Source organism: Solanum dulcamara, chromosome 9, assembly GCF_947179165.1.
Source record: "Solanum dulcamara chromosome 9, daSolDulc1.2, whole genome shotgun sequence".
Classification (NCBI taxonomy): Eukaryota; Viridiplantae; Streptophyta; class Magnoliopsida; order Solanales; family Solanaceae; genus Solanum; species Solanum dulcamara.
This window is the reverse complement of record NC_077245.1, coordinates 12,901,188-12,918,974: the sequence shown is the minus strand read 5'-3', so window position 1 is coordinate 12,918,974 and position 17,787 is coordinate 12,901,188. Positions and strand designations below refer to the sequence as shown.

Sequence of the window (17,787 nt, the reverse complement as noted above, 5' to 3'; positions counted from 1 at the left end):
AAATCTTCAACCTCCAAACGAGTAATATCATTGAGGTCATTAAAATCATCATCTCTTAAAGCCAGATTTGCTTCAATATTATCATTATTCAAAGGCCTTGCCTCAACATTATTTTCGAACGCCAAGTGTGACTCTATCCGAGCATTAGAAGAAGAGGCACCACCTCTATTTGCCTTTCTTTTAAAAGAATTTTGATAAAGTCTTACAAAATGCTCAGGCGTCCGACATTCATTTTTCCAGTGGCCTTTCATGCCACAACGATGACAGTTACTTTTTGAAGGGCCATTTTGAGAACTGATATTGTTCTCCCTTTAATGTTGACCACCACCTCGACGATTATTAAATCGTCTTCTGTCATTGTCACGTCCACGCACATTATTGTGGTCATAATTTTTATTTTGTCTTCTTTCAGACTGGCCATGTGCCTTTACCATATTTACCTCCGGTAACGGAGCAGTTCCAGTGAGACGGGCTTCATGATTTTTCATTAAAAGGGCATTATGTTGTTCAGCCACCAGAAGGCATGATATCAATTCAGAGTATTTTTTAAAACCCTTTTCACGGTATTGCTGCTGTAATATTACATTAAAGGCATGAAAAGTAGTTAGTGTCTTTTCTAACATGTCCTCATCATTTATAGTTTCCCCACATAATTTTAATTGGGAAGTTATTCTAAATACAGCAGAATTATACTCAATTACGGTTTTAAAATCTTGAAACCGTAAATGCATCCACTCATAACGAGCCCTTGGCAATACCGTTGCCTTGAGGTGGTCATACCTCCCTTTTAAGTCTTTCCACAATTCAAGTTGATCTTTCACTGTCAAGTATTCCATTTTTAGGCTTTCATCTAGATGATGACGAAGGAAAATCATAGCCTTTGCTTTATCCTGACTTGATGTTGTATTTCCTTCAATTATAGCATCACCAAGACCCTTAGCGGTAAGGTGAATTTCAACATCAAGTACCCATGATAAATAATTTTTACCAGAAATATCAAGTGCCACAAATTCCAATTTTGACAAGTTTGACATGATGAAAATTAATTTGAAAGTAACAAAGATAACTTAAAAATTAAATTTCTTTAGTAGATATACCTGATATAGAAGTTAATTTTCTGAAAAATTAGAGCTTCGTGCTGATAACGTGTTATAAATTAACTAACTTGATAATTTTATAAAGGAAGAAGAATAAGAGAATATGTATATAGAAAGTATTAATAGAGAGAGTAGTAATATAGAGAGAGTAATAGTAATTCTCTTCTTTTATGTGTTTGTGTGTTTTTACATTGAAATTTAAGGCTATATTTATAGCCATATTTACAAGTGGAGGAAAATATTAGTGGGCAATTTACCCACTTAAAAAGTAAATGGACTATCCACCATTTTAAGTGGACAACCATTTTACTTGGTTGATAATATAAATGTTGTTTTTCATATTTCTTTAAACTAAAATTCAAAGAACATAAGAGCATTAAAATTGTAGGAATAGAATTGAAATAATTATCAAAGAAATGTTTAGACTTTCATAATTAATTAATAAAAAATTGGAATTAAGAAAATACATGAAGATGCACTAACTTATTGTATTGTGATGAGCTAATTGTGTACTACTGTTTAATTTTGTGAAACAATTTAAATGATAGAGGGATGGATAAATAAGTAAATAAGTGTACGTGTTATCTATTGTGTTAATTACAACATTGTAAAAATAAGAGTCAACAACTGGACACTTCGACCAATTTATAAACATGTGTTGTCAAAGAATTTCAGCCAAAATAGTTTCAGTTTTATGTTATTGAGAAAGAGAAAAAATGCACGATAAATTATATTGTTGATCACTGGCCAACAAATGACAGACTTCAACTTTTACAATTTTCATCTAATTGGCCTGTACATAGGCACCAATCACCATACCAGTAGATTAACACCCCCCTCACTTGTATAAAATAGTTATAAAATCATAAAAATAGCCTAGCATTTGAATATATATATATATATATATATAGAGAGAGAGAAAGATATTCTTTTCAAGAGAGATAAAATTGATGAAAGAAATGTTTTACCTTTGACATGACAAACTCACTAATATGTGAATATTTAATAGAGTACCTCGTTGCATCCCTATCTCAAATGAAACCTGTGAACAAATAATGGAATCACAATAAGTTGAGCATAGCTAATTCGCTTCATTATTCATGAATTGAAATAAATAATTTTTCATAATTGAAGAAGGGGTGGAGAAGTCATCTTCTTTCAATAAAAAATGGAGAAGTTAAGTGGGTGAGGAAATAAGAGGAGAAAATGGTGAGGAAACCACTTGTTCAATTTAATAAGCTTTAAACTTCTCTGGAAACTGATGAATTCTATAAAGAAATAATTAAAAGCAAATTTCAGAATTTGAATTTAAAAATTAAAATTACTATAAAAAAATATTTTTTAATAAGCTTTAAACTTCTTTGAAAATTGATGGATTATATAAATAAATAACTAAAAGCAAATTTCAGGATTTGAATTTAAAAATTAAAATAACTATAAAAAAATAATTTTTTTAAAAAAATTGTAAATAGCGGTAATCGTAGTTTTATATAAAAAGATTGGTTTGATTTCTTATATGTGTATAAAATTGAAAAATGATTAACAATAATTTAAAATCTAAGTATATGCAAACAAATAAATTTAAAAATTCGATTTTATCTCTTAGGCATATTTAAAAATGGCATCTGAAACTTTCAATAATGTGTGTAACTTTATTTTGAAACTGTTGTGGGATTTTTAATTGTCAATTTTTTTCTATTTACTTATATTTTAATTATTTGTACTTAAATTTTTATTCTATAAACATTAAAACCGTGCATGTGTGTGTTTGTGAGTTAGTGGGGATATGGGGACAAGGGATGTGCGTAGTTTTATATAGTTTAATATTTTCCTTTTTTTTCTTTCTCTTCTTCTTTTTTTCTTTATCTTTTTTGAAAAGTTAATATTAATTTATACTTTATATTTTAACCTAAATATATACTTAATATTTTAAATTAATTAAACTAATTTAAATATGTACTTTAAGTTTTAATAAATTAAATCTTATTAACATTGACTACTAATTAAATACCTTAGTTAGGTATTATGAAATATTAAATTTTAATTTTTCTTTCTTTCCAAAATTCTTTTAATATTATTCTAGAAATTATCAGAATTTAAATTTTAGAAACGAAATGTCAATTGATAGGTTTTGTAATCCAATTTTGTCAATTGGGAGTTTTTTCCAAATTTAAATATCTGCATTTTTTTTGTCGATGGACAGTTTTTAATAAATTTTTTATTTTCCATTTTAAAATTTAATTAATTAATAAATTTAAAAATTCGAAAATAACACATGCGTTCTTGCCTTTGCTATTATATATATAGAGAGAGAAAGAGATTGCTTCCTTATACGATCCGTCTTCCCGACTTCCCCTGTACATTTGACCTTTCTATTAACACCAACCAACAACCAAAAAAATTAAACTAATCATCACAATTCTCAATCCACAGATCCCAAAAATTCAATCACACTCATCTTGAATAGTAGTACTTTAATAATCTTCAAATACTATAAATATATTCAGAAATAATGTCAACCGACACAGACGACGAAGACGAGCTCTTACAGATCGAATTACAGGAGCAAGCACAACGCAATATCAATTACCAGAGACCAGCTAAGCAACCTTCAAAACCAGTTCGCAACTTCGTTCAGCCGCCGTCTCAGCCTAACTTGAGAGCCGGTGCTGCTACGTCGGAGAGGAAGAACCCTAGTGTTGCCGCCGCGATGCACAAGAGTAGTAATCAGCAGAGGAAATCTGTGGAGGATGACGATGACTCAGAAATCGAGATGCTGAGTATATCATCTGGTGATGAGGATTCCTCCAAGGATCGCGGGTTTGGGTCTAGGAATCGGGTGGTAAGTGGTGGAGGGAGAGTTGGGAAGGAGGATGATGGATTGTGGGATGGTGGTGAACCTGATTCGTGGAAACGTGTTGATGAATCTGAGGTATGTCTATGTTGACTGATGCTGGTAATACTATCTGCTGCTCCGTGGACTCATTATTACTGATAGTTGATATATGTTGAGCAAGTCCTCGTAGATTCCCCGTAATGCCAGTGCCTTTTCAATACTGACAATTTTTGATCCTTCATTAACAATAAACTTGTAACAACTGTTCATTTTTACTTCTTCTCTTTAAAAGCAGATCCTAGCCTATAAGCAAAAAGGTGCGTGCTTGCACTGAACCACTGCCTGTGCCTAACTTAATCGTAACTCTGTTTTAAGTATACAATCAAAAAATTTGCTTCGATGGGTAACCTGTTTGCACGTATTTGTTGAACTATAGTTGCTTACTATCTATAGTAATGTTCTTTTTATATGTGTGTTTGCTCTATGATTGAGCTCAATTTGCTTCTGAATAATTATTGGAATTCACATATGCTTGGATTGTTCATTTAAGGAAATTAGTTTGTGTTCTTCTGGTCTTGTCATATCAATATGGAGCTCTATGTAAAATTATTTACTTTACCAAAACATAATCATAAGGAGCTATCTGTATTTGTGTTATTGGTTATTTTGTTATAAATCAGAGGGTGTGAGTGGTATTTCCCTTTCTGCACAGTTGTTGATGATTAAACATGCTTGAATAAATAAAGAGATTCATAGATTCAAAATCTTGCAGCTAAGACGCAGGGTTCGTGAGATGAGGGAGGCAAGAGTGGTTGCAACCACTCAAAAGCCTGAGCAGGAGAAGACAGCAGTGCCAAAAAAGGATCTTAATAATTTGCAGTCTTTTCCTCGTGGCATGGAATGCGTCCATCCTCTAAAATTGGGGTACTACTGTTCTTGCTTAAAATTTGGCTTCACAGACTGCTTTCTCTTGATACTTGTGCTAATTGGGATGCTGTTTTCGTGTTGACAGGATAGTGGACAACAGAACATTAAGGTTAATTAGCGAGAACATATCAAGTTCCCCATCCATAGGCGACAGAGATCATTTAGATCCCAATGTTCGTGGTATTTACTTCTGCCACCAAATTATTATTATTCTATAAAACTGCCTTGTTCCTCTTTGTTCATTATTTTCCTTGGACCATATTTGTGGTCAGCTTTACTTGGGAAAAGGGGAGAAAAAATTTTGGTGAGCCCTTTCAATGTCAATTGTTATCATGTGTATGTGTAGACGTACTGGTAAATATGAAGTTTGAACTCCATTACAAGACTTAATGGATTGAATGATGTTGTATCTCTATGTTCCTGTATCTGGTGGAAGCTTGTCGTTTCGATAATGGGGATCTTATTTGTGATATATCATGAACTTGTGTTGTTATTACCCTTTAGGTCTGTAGTGGTTTGCTTTGTCTCCACTTCCATTCATTTTTGTGGCATTCTCTAAATCAAGCCCTCAAATTCATAGTGTGGGGAGCTGTGTTTTCCAGCGGATTTTTGACAAAGTCTCATTGCCTATGTGATTGAGCCATAGGGAAGTGAATTGTGCTTGTCTACTAGGAAATACACCACTTTATAGTGTGAGAAAGCATGTGAAGCTTGGATTGCTATCATGAAGTTACTTTCAATGTTGTTGCACTGCAATATAATTGCTCTAAGGAGGTACCTGACCAATTAGATAAGCTTATAGAGTAAGGCCTCATTTGTTTGCACTTAATGAAGTTCCTAATCTTAATCATTCAGATCTTAGTTATTAAGTTTGTTTGTTTTCAAGGTCTGAATCTTAATCATTCAGATGTCAATCATTAAGTTTGTTTGTTTTCAAGGTCTGAATCTTAATCATTAAGTGCGTTTGTTTTTCTTATTTTACAACCACTTAATGAGTTTGAATAGGTCTAAATGAATAAGGTCTATAACAAAGTCTTAGTATCATTAAAATGTCTATTTAAAAATTTCTACAAAGATCACAGATCACCGTCACTCCATCTACTTTCACCAACCACACACAATCACTATCAATCACTACCACCTACTATCCACAACCACCTACCCAACCACAACTATCACCAATCACCACCACCTATTAGCTACAATCACCATCCTCAACCAACCACAACTATCTTCAATCACAAAAATCAATTGTCACCATTAGCCACCAACTAGACTTATTGGTCTGAAGTCATTTAGTTCCACAGCCCCTGTCTTCTTGGGTATCAAGGCCACAAAAGCAGCATTTATACTCTTCTCAAGTACCCCTTCCTCATAGAAGTTTTGAACTGCTGCCACTACTTCTTTTTTGATGACTTCCCAACACTGACTAAAGAAAGCCATGGAGAAGCCATTTGGGCCAGGGGCCTTGTCCCCAGCACATGCTTTGATGCTTTCTAGGATTTTCGGTGCTTCAAAAGGGGCCAACAGTTGGTTATTGTCATTACCATCAACCATGGGGCACTCTCTCATTTCTAAGTCAGGCCTCCACTCCTCAGTTTCAGCATATAACTTCTCATAGTACTCTATGATCTCCTTTTGTATCTCAGCAGGCTCAGTCACTAACTCATCTCTGACTTTAATCTTATCAATAAAGTTGACTCTTCTGTGTGCATTTACTGTTTTGTGGAAGAAGCTTGTATTCCGGTCCCCCTGTTTAAGCCAAACTGCCCTAGACCTCTGTCTCCATGCTGTTTCCTCGTTTTTGACTATCTCTTCAAACTCAGCAGTAAGAGCCAATTTGGAAGCTATCTACCCTTCCTCCAAATTTTTTTGATCCTGTATCATTTCGAATTCTGCTAACTGATTTAGTACCAACAACTTCTGTTGAGTCAGATTACCTTGACTGGTCTTGCTCCACTCTTTTAGCTTTCCTTTCAATCCTCTTAGCTTTGCTACCAGTACAAATTCTGGTTTGCCATGGAAATGAGAAGACTCCCACCAGGTCTTAACTCTATCATTACAACCATCTGTTGTCAGCCACCAATTTTCGAACTTGAAGTATGATTTGGTTGTCCCCCATTTTCCACATTGTAGCATTAATGGGGAATGATCTGAGACAATTCTCTGAAAAATAGATTGTTTAATGTTCCTGAAATTTGAGTCCCATTCTTCAGAGATCAGAAACCTGTCTAGTCTTGCTGCTGTGGAGTGTCTGTCACCTCTTCTCCATGTGAGTTCTCCCCCTGTTAAAGTCTAAGTCCCTTAATTCCATATCTTCAATGAACTTTGATAGTTCTGTCATTGACCTGTTGATTCTGTTGCAGTTGAACTTCTTAGAAGGGTACCTCACAGTGTTGAAATCCCCACATAGGACCCAAGGACCCGTGAATATACCTCTGGCTGCCCCTAGTTCCCACCAAATATTTTCCCTTTCTGCTCTATCATTCGGGCCGTAGACACTTGTTAGGTGCGACTTAAGATCAAGCTTCTTCCCAGAGAAATAACAAGAAACTGAATATGCCCCCACACCACTCACTTCCCCATCCCATATTCTTTTATCCCACATAATTACTATGTCTCCCCTCGTCCCCCTAGCTTCTAGTTGCACGTAATATGCCCACCTACTACCCCAAATTTCTTTAACTAATTGGTAATCTCCCCCTTCATTTTTTTCTCTTGAAAACATACAACATCTGCTTTCCAAGTTCTTATCATGTTCCTAATAATACTCCTTTTCTCCCCACAATTCAGATCTTAACGTAACATCTTAATATTCAGTTGTGTAATCAGATTTAGACGTCTAAATTTTAATACACATCTTATATTCAGATGTGCATTTAGATTCAGATGTCTTAATCTTAATGCACATCTTAGTATTAAGATGTGCATTCAGATTCAGATGTTTTAATCTTAATAAAAACAAATGAGGCGTAACCGGTGACTGCAACAAAGATACTTGACTTACTCATGTGTGAGTTTGTTTTGGACATTGCTCATAATTGACCTCTATCTTGGTATTTACCAAAGAAACGATCCGTAATGTAATGTTAAGTTTATCAATACCTAATTCCCATATGATAACTTTTGTAGTGTTAAAGTATCTAAGATATTAAGGGGCCGTTTGGTTACTGGTTAGAATTATGCAAGTATTAGTTATGTAGGTATTAGTTATGCAAGTATTAGTTATGTAGAGTTTGGTCATGCATGTTTTAGTTATGCAGGTATTAGTTATCCATGGTTTAGTTATGTAGAGATTACAATACATTAGTGAGATACTCCCTCCATTCCATATTAAGTGAATTTGTGAGGCAATGCACACATATTAAGAAAAACATTTAAGGACATAATTTGAACCATACTTTCCACTATTGTCCTTTGTAAAATCATAAATATAACTTTGCAAGTAGTGTGATTTATCTCCTAGAAAATATAAAACTTTAATAAATGAAACGGTAAATATAGAAAAAGTTTCAAACATCTGTCTTGAACTTTGAACAATTCAATTATTTTGAATAATGAAAAATTCCTCAAAAATTCACTTAATATGGAATGACGGGAGTAATGACTATTTCCACAAATGACCCGAAAACAAGAAAATGGATCCAAACTCTACTTTTCTCTCCTTATAAAAAGACTAAAAAAAATCGAACTTCCTTCCGCATTGGAATTTTGCCAATTCTCCCCGAGGGAAATAATTTGTATGTTTCTCTTTATACTTCTCTGGATTCTCTCTACATAGTGTATTGATTATAATGCCGATTTAGTGAGCTTATATTTGTAATACCCATTAAATAAACAATTATCTAAATAACACATTAAAATTAAATAAATATCAATAGCTAAAATACTAAAAATAATAAAATAAATAACAAATAACTTAAAGCAATTAAGTAATTTGTATTGAATAGGATTAAGCAATTTAAAATAAAGTAACTAACAAATAACAAACAATTAAGCAATACATCTAAAAGCAAATTGATAGGGGTAAATGTGTAATTTACTATTTTAATACATGTATAACTAATACCTATCTAACTTATTCCACCTTTAATCCCACATAAATTATACATAGATTCACTCGTAAGTTAAGTATTAATTATGTAGGACTACAAAAAACGCAACCAAACACCGTTAAAATTAATGCATGAATAACTTTTAACAACATTTGGAAACCTACCAACCAAACATTCTATAAAAGTAATATATTAATAACTTTTATCCTTTTTTTAATTGAAAATGGTAACATATAACTTTTATCCTATTTGCAAACTAAACATGGTATAACATTAATACATGAATAACCAAAGTTATACATGTATTAGCTTTAGGCTTATCCCATAACCAAACGGCCCCGTAATTGTTTGAGAATTACATTTGTAATGGTTCATGAGGAACATACCATCACTATAAGGCTAATTCTAGGACGTTGTAGAAAGAGTTATCAAGTTGTGACTCATTTTTTACTTTATAGTTTAAAGTGATAAAATTTCACTCGTAGTAGCAGCTATATGATGGGGCCTCGTTGTGTCCATAGGAAAGTGCATACATAAATTAGCGCATCATCTGCTAATGATAAGAGGAAAAAAGAAGAATGTGTTGTGTATATTTTTCTCTCTACTCTTCTTTTTATCACTGAGAAATCCCTGCAACAAACACCTTATAGGCTATCTTATTAACCTCCACTTCGAAAAGCGTTAAAACTCAAATCTATTCAAAAGACAACCAAGAAATCACCGAGATCCAGGTGGCGCATTGGCCCATCCCTTACCCTTCTCCCTTAAATACTATGCTTTTGTCTGTGGTGGAGTTCAAACCTGTGATGTACGTCTAATCCACGCATCTCGCGCTGTGCTCGTATCCTCTTACCACTAGATCAAAGCCCTAGGGGCATACTTTTTCTCTCTACTCTCATCGATTATATTTAATGGAATGTTCAGTCTATGTTACCTATCCCTTTCCTATTCTTCTGCACTAGTTTTCTAACAAGTTCTTGTCTAATTTTGCAGAGAGGTTGAATTACTTCTCTGAGAAATTTGAGCCGAAGTTGTTTCTCTGTCGAATTCACCAAGATACCAGTGCATCTGAGTTAGAATCAGGTGCTCTTGCTGTGAAGACTGATCTTAAAGGACGTACCCTGCAGAAAAAACAGTTGGTTAAAGAAAATTTTGACTGCTTTGTATCCTGCAAAACAACAATTGATGGTGAGCTACGTGTCCTGTAGGACATGCTATTTTGGTGGTACTTTCATTTATGATAGGAACTTTTAGTTTGTCAGCAATGCTTTTGTTGTAGATATTGAATCGAAGTTAAGGCGGATTGAGGAAGACCCTGAAGGTTCCGGAACCTCTCACTTATTTAATTGTATCGAAGGAGTCAGTTCAATTGCTAATCGTGCTTTTGGGCCACTATTTGAAAGACAAGTAGGTAGCGTGCAATTCTTTATTTCTTTATGGATACTTCTAGTAAAATTTTGGATCTGTGAGTGGTTCTTTACTTCTGTTGGCTTTTTTTTAACCTTCTGTGAGTGTAAACATTATTGTGTAGGCTCAAGCTGAGAAAATAAGATCTGTTCAAGGAATGCTGCAAAGGTTCCGAACACTATTTAACTTGCCCAGCACGATTCGTCATAGTATTAGTACTGGTGAATATGACCTGGCTGTCAGGGAGTACAGGAAAGCAAATTCAATCGTTCTTCCTTCTCATGTATGGATGACCTAGTTAATGCTGTAAATTAACATATGCTTTGTGTTGTATGCATTATCCTCCACATGAGAATGGTATATAGAGTTTTAATGTGTTCATTTGTACACGTACGGCGTGCCCCTATGTGGTTAGCCTTTATATTTCCTTGACTTGTTAATTGGTTTTATAGTCGTTATACTTTGTGCTACCAGTTTGATTATGCTTGGATCCTATCATAATATATTGTAGTCTAGGAACGCATTGCAGAAGCTTCTCCTATTTAAGCAATAGATGATTTTGCTTTTTCCCTAACGATTTGCTTAATGAACAGGTGCGGTCGCGTCCTTGACACTTTGTTAATGACACCTTGTATTTAATTATTAAGAAAAGTATTTTAGGTGCTTTAGACATCCTCTGCTTCTGAATGTGTTCTGATTAGTCAAGCTGATTAAAACTGACAGAGTTCCACGCTTATCATGGCTTAGTTTTGATTTAATTGTAGTCAGGCTCCATTTGACTTTGTTATATGATCCTTGACATGTTGGGTTTAATAATTGACTGATGCTTAACCCTTTTTGGTAGTGTCTGACCTGAATTGAGTACTTGTTTGCATTTCTTCATAATTTTTGCCTTACCTGTGTTACCCACGCTTGATTGAGTGTCTTTCCTTCAGGTTGGAATTTTGAAGCGTGTACTTGAGGAGGTTGAAAGAGTTATGCAAGAGTTTAAAAGCAAGCTTTACAAGTCTCTGGAAGATCCTCAGATTGACCTAACAAATGTAAGTTACAGTTACCAACATTAGAAAGCTAAGTTGTGCCGACTCTTTACTTTTGATGCCACATCCATGTCGGATTCTTCAAAAAATACACTACTTTTTAAGAATCCAACACGCACCTGTTGACATTTTTGAAGAGTACGAGCAACATAGTTAAAAAGTTAAAAAATTATGGCCAGTGCGCGATTAGGACATCATGGTAGACTGTTTTGGTTCTGTAGAAGTCCACAAGGAATGCTCTCTAATATTGTACACTTGGATTGTTGAAAGTCTAAAGATCTCAAAACTCTTCTCCTGCTTTACTTGAAAATGTGAAATAATATCCTGAGCTTTCTAAGGGTGTGGCCTAGTGGTTAATGAAGTGGTGAGAACCATGAGGTCTCAAGTTCAAATCCCAATAGAGACAAAAAACGCTAGGTGATTTCATCCCTTTGTTCCAACCTTGGTGGGTAGAGTTACCTGATACCTGTTGGTGGGATGTGACAAGTATCGTTTGGAATTAGCTGAGGTCTGCACAAGCTGGCCCGAACACCACAGTTATAATTCAAAAATAAAAAATATCTCGAGTGGAAATTGTCCTTGGACCTTTCAACTGGCTTTGCTTCCCCTCCCCTTTCTATCAGGCATCCACTTTTGTTTTGGTAACCAGTCAGCTATTGAAGCCATTCTGTTTGACTAATTATCTCATATCCATTTGATCTACCTATTTTGGGATAAATAGAGATCACATATTAATAAAAGGGATAACCCCGTATACAAGAGGTATACAATATTAGACTCTAATGCAAGGAACCTATTTGTTATCTGCAAGGATGCATAATATCACTCTTCAGTTGTGTCTAGCCCAGTGTTATCAAGCAAAAAAGCGCAAAAAGGTCTAAAAGGTTCATTGGAGCGATAAGCGCAAATAAAATGTGTGCTTTAATGAAAAAAGGCGCACCTGGAGAAAAAACACAAACATACGTGTTTAGTCCAAGACTAATAATTGTAAGCATGAAAACAAACATATGGACAAAGAAATTGAGTTTTTTTCTTACGATAAAGTGAAATATCAATTCTTTATTGTCGCCTCTTCAGGAAACGTTTCGCAAGGAAAATTTTGTCTTAGAGCCTTGACGACAGACACTGAAGCACACATTAAGTAACGCGAAGCGCTCAACATGTTTTGTCTCAGGGCTTAAGCGTGTTTTTAGCACGTTTTTGACAACACTGGTCTAGCCTAGTTAATACGTGTTTTTTCTTGTTAATGGTAAATTCTGATAGGAGCGAAATGCCTCAAACATTTCCTGTTATATAGTGTCTTGTGTTCACAATGATTTAGGGTAATTGTGTACTGTCTCGGGACTTGATTGGGGTTCTTTTATAAAATTATCGGTGGCTTATAATTGTATATTAACTGGTTAATTTACTGAGTGAGCTTCCTTAGCTGCAAATAGCTTTCCCTAAACTTCCTCTCTGGCCTCAGAGAACTTCTTGGAATCTGTGTAGGGATGGTAACAGGTCAGGCAGGGCAGGAAAAGTCATTTCGGGGTGGGGGGTGGGGTGATTTTTCAGTTACTTTTGTATCCAGTGAGTTGTTCAAACTTCGAACTGTGAATAGTAGACTAAAAAGATTTATGACTTGTTCTTTTTATGGTAGATTGAAGACATGTGCTGGAAATCATTTGTTCACTTTTTCACATTTTTTTTTCTTAAAATCTTTTGTTCTTTTTCATCTCTAACATATTTTCATACAGTTCTATAGATATTAGAAATTCAGCATTTATTTGCAAAGCAGAGGATGTAAATATGAATAAAATGAACAGCAGGAAAAAATAACAAGAAAGTACAAATTAAAAGAAAATCAAATGCAAATAACAACAGTGATAAGAACATTGTTTGGATTCAGCAAAGTTAGAGTTAAACAGCCTCACATTACAATTTGTTGAGGGGTTGACATGTCCTATATTGGAGCTTGAGTGTGTTGTCTATTACGAATGGCCTATATCATCTATCAAATGTCTTGTATGAGTAGACAAGTAGCCTGAGAAATTGATAGCAGTCTGCAATGTCGATGCAACTGCTTTTTGCAGTGTGATCAATGAACTTCCAGACAAATGGTTGGATATCTCACTATATATATGGAAAAAAAAATGTGATACTCCATGCCCAAAAAGGGTGAAATTGCTTATATCAATGCCTGTCAGTTCTTAATTATCAGATGACTGAGGGTAAACCAAATAGTTCCGGTCATTGTCTTCATTGCAATTTCGTTTTTACTTGATATTGCACTTGAAATATGGCCCTGTGTATTTGTGTGCAACCATCTAACGCAGACACTTTAGATTGTAATGTTCAAGAAAAAATTAAAATATTTTCCTATAAATACTTGTTACTCATATTTGACTTTTAATGCTTCATGCAGCTTGAAAATAATGTGAGACTCTTGTTGGAGTTGGAACCCGAATCAGATCCTGTATGGCATTATTTGAATATACAGGTGAGGACTCTAAGGTCCAACAACTGTTTCTATTTTTATTCTTCGTTTTTTTTTAAAAAAAATTGTTATTAAACATAAAACCTAATGACACTAACAATAGAAACAAAAGATCGACAAAAGTGACAGGATATAATATTACTTCATGAGTTGTTTTATACCAACTGGTAACTCCACTACGAGTTTTGTATGCTTCATCCATTGATTGAACTCATAGTTGTTTGATGTCTCTTAAACTTTTGATAGAACCCACTGTTTGAATCTATTAGAGTCCATGTTGATTTATTTAGGGTATGAGTGGTCTCCTTAGGTGATATTGGACAATTCTTACCTCATAATCAAGCTTTCCGAATTTGGCCCAGGGTTTTGGTCTGGTGTTAAGGTCGTAATGTATGATGAGTGAGTTAGGCATAAATCACAAGTTCGAGTTCTATGACAGATATAAACTTGATATTTAAGTGGAGAAGGGTAAAAGTGCGGGCTCACTATCTACCAAATATTGAATCGTGTGCCACTAGTTCTCGGGGATTTTTCTCTTATAAAGAAAGAACAAGCATTTTTGATTTAGGCTCAAGGTCTATTTTTTTAAAACATAGTATCAGAGTCAAACCCTTCCATATTCTTGGTTTATGTGATGTTGGGTTCTCATGTTATGTAGTCCACACTCCAGATGTTCAATCTTGGGTGTGTGGAATGGGGTCGTTAGAATCACAGAAGGTGCCAACTGCTGTCTCTTTATATTGTCTTAGCCAACTTTTGGTTTAGTTAGATCAAGGTTCATTTTCTTTACATAGTATGTGAGTCATACCTATCCATATTCTTTGTCTGCTCAATGTTAGGCTTCCATGTTATATTTTCTATGCTCTAGATGTCTAGGCCGAGAGGAGGTGTTAGGATATCTTACATTGCTTGATGGTTAAGGTGGTTGTCTCCTTAAATAGTCTTGGACAATTTGCACTTGATGAACTAGCTTTTGGGGTTGGCGTTGGGGCCAATGTCCAGTTTCTTAACCTAACACCCTTCTCCACACACTCTAGATGTTTAGGCTTGGTCAGGGAGGAAAAGGTGTTATGATTTCCTATGTTGGTTGATGGAATAGGTGATTATCTCCTTAGATAGCCTTGGACTATCCTCACCTCATGAGTTAGCTTTTGGGTTAAGTTAGGGCCATTTTCTGTTTTCTTAACCTAACACTCCTTCCCTCACACACTTAGACCTAGACATGTGGAGCATCCACAATATCATATGCGGGCTGAACATTAGGTAAATCAAGAATAGGGATGGGTTTGACTTTTGTACCATGTACAAAAAGGACTAGGCCCAACTTAATTTCTAAAGGTAAATCATGACGTGAGGATTTGCCCAGGACATTTAAGGAGATACCATCTCATCCCCTCAAACAAAGCTGGACATTATAACAAAACCCATTGTTGTAGAGATATGGAATCTGCCACCTACTAGAAACATTAGATTAGTCACAATATCTTAATAGATCTTAGCTAATTAGTCTTTAGTTTTTCATGACTGGTCATAAGAAAGATCATAGAAAAAAATGTCCAACCTTAGTGGATTGTTAGTGGATAAAGTTACTCGACACTTGTGCTGGTGGGAGGTAGCATGTACCCCGGGAATTAATCGAGGTGCGGGTAAGCTGACCCTGGCACCACGTTTTTCGAAAAAATCAAAGAAAGACCATAGAGAAAAGTTGAAACCTAAAATGTATCTCCAGATCAGCAAGAAAATGGAGAGATTGTGGAAACAATTATCAAATAAGAGTAAAAAGAGAGACCTGTTGTTGGAGATAGATTGCAACACTGTTCGTGGCAAATAGGATTTCCTCAATATGCTAGAATGAATGAGTATAGAAAGGAGGAAACTCGTAACTTGTTTTCATTTTTTGACAGTCTTTTCGTTCCATTTTATCTATTCTAATTTTACTTGTTGCAGAGTTTAAGATGTTAATTTTGAAAATATATTCCTTATCAAAAAAAGAAAATTTGAAAATATATATTCCTTATCAAAAAAAGAAAATTTGAAAATATATTATATTACTTCCTCCGTTTCAGTTTGTCTTAGTTGTCTCACACAGAGTTTAAGAATGGAAGATTTTGAATCTCATAGTCTTAACAAAAGATGTGTATAATGTACCAAAATGCCCTTTGAAGCTTGTGGTTCCAAAAATGCCATGCGAAGTTAGAATTAATGAATTACTAAATATAAAAAGTGACATCCTCTTGATCATATTAAAAAGTAAAGTACGATACATAAATGAAATAGGGGGAGTATTGACTATTGGGAGGGGACAAAAGCATTAAAGCAATAATAAATAGTTGATGTAATTTCCCTTTTAGATTTCATTAGGAGCGACAAGATTAGAAATGAGGCTATTCGGGACAAGGTAGGAGTGGCCTCGGTGGAAGACAAGATGCGGAAAATGCAACTGAGATGGTTTGGGCATGTGAAGATGAGAGACACAGATGGCCCAGTGCGGAGGTGTGAGAGGTTGGCCATGGATGGTTTCAGAAGAGGTAGGGGTAGGCCGAAGAAATATTGGGAAGAGGTGATTAGACAGGATATGACGCAGTTACAGCTTACCGAGGACATGACCTTAGATAGAAGGGTGTGGAGGACCCATATTAGGGTAGAAGGCTAGTACATAGTCTCGTTATTCTTCCGTATTAGTAGGCACATTAGCGCACTATAATTTCTTGTGTTTTGACTTCTGTTATTATCTTTCTATTATTTTCTGTACTTTGATTACTCTATTTTATCTGTGTCGTTTTCGTTATTTGCGTTATTCGTTATTTGCGTTATTCGTTATTTGCTTTCTCATAACGCTTTGAACTTCTTAGCCTTATCTGACCTCTTTTTATGCTTCTTTTGAGCCGAGGGTCTCTCGGAAACAACCGTCCTACCTTGGTAGGAGTACACTTTACCCTTCCCAGACCCCACGTTGTGGGATTTCACTGGGTTGTTGTTGTTGTTGTTGTTGTTGTATTTCATTAGCTCCCTCTCAATGGCCTAATAGCCTTGAGTTTTTGCTATAGGTTTTAACTCCCTGATCTTGCTTTTTTTTTTTGGTAGTAACTGGAGGTATCACCTATTTTACTTTGTAATTCTCTGCATCTTTTTGATACCCTTTAATAGAATCACTTCATTAAAAAAAGTTAACTCAACATAAATGTTTAAAGTAGTATAGTATATGAAGTTGAGAATTTTAATTCTTAAAAGTTGTGAAAGTTCCTTCTCAAAAAAAAAAAAGAAGTTGTAAAAGTTGTATTGAATAATTCAGTGATGAATGGAGACGTACATTTTAGAACATTCCCCCAAAATGCTGTACAAAGTGGGAAGGAGAGAGTATTAATGTAGTATGTTTGTTATTTTTTGAGAATGCTGCAGCCTCACATGTACATTACTTTGATCGGCAGAGAACATTAGTTATCTGAAAAAGGTTGGGGGTGGGGTGGGGGTAGCAGTTTTTGCCTTCTATTACTCCTTAAAATACTGGTTTCACAGCCTTTTTTGTGATTTAGTATAAGCTGTTACCTTTGTCGAAAAAAAAGTTTTTTTTGGGGGGGTGGGGTGGGGGGTTGCATGTGCATCATGTACTATGAGAGAAATAAGATTGGGTTTTGATTGTCATAGTCTAATAAAAACAGAAATCACATGGTTGGTTGTGAAACCCTCTCTCTTGCATATAGGATATATGGCACTTTGTTTTTTCTTAATCAAGGCGAATGATATGGTAGATATTTCTTTATTCTGTGATGGGACATAATTCTGCAATGTCCTCTTTGTTGTCCATTTGACAGAACCACAGAATCCGAGGTTTGCTTGAGAAATGCACTTTGGATCATGAAGCAAGAATGGAAAATTTTCGGACTGAGATGCGTGAAAGGGCTTTATCTGATGCAAAATGGAGGCAAATTCAGCAAGATTTGAACCATACTGT

General features: G+C 35.0%; 1 protein-coding gene across 3 annotated transcripts in view; it reads left to right on the top strand.

The window, feature by feature from the left end:
* The first annotated feature begins 3,442 nt into the window (after positions 1–3,442).
* The window catches only part of LOC129903326 (exocyst complex component SEC5A-like), a 28,364-nt gene continuing 14,019 nt past the window's right edge, over positions 3,443–17,787 (top strand). For all 3 annotated transcript variants that reach the window (XM_055978853.1, XM_055978852.1, XM_055978851.1), the window contains exons 1-9: positions 3,443–4,029; positions 4,706–4,857; positions 4,946–5,040; positions 9,909–10,103; positions 10,195–10,322; positions 10,447–10,605; positions 11,258–11,362; positions 13,764–13,838; positions 17,648–17,785. In XM_055978853.1, coding sequence (XP_055834828.1) covers positions 3,610–4,029; positions 4,706–4,857; positions 4,946–5,040; positions 9,909–10,103; positions 10,195–10,322; positions 10,447–10,605; positions 11,258–11,362; positions 13,764–13,838; positions 17,648–17,785 — 1,467 coding nt within the window. In that variant the 5' untranslated portion in view covers positions 3,443–3,609. The remainder of the gene's footprint in view (positions 4,030–4,705; positions 4,858–4,945; positions 5,041–9,908; positions 10,104–10,194; positions 10,323–10,446; positions 10,606–11,257; positions 11,363–13,763; positions 13,839–17,647; positions 17,786–17,787) is intronic.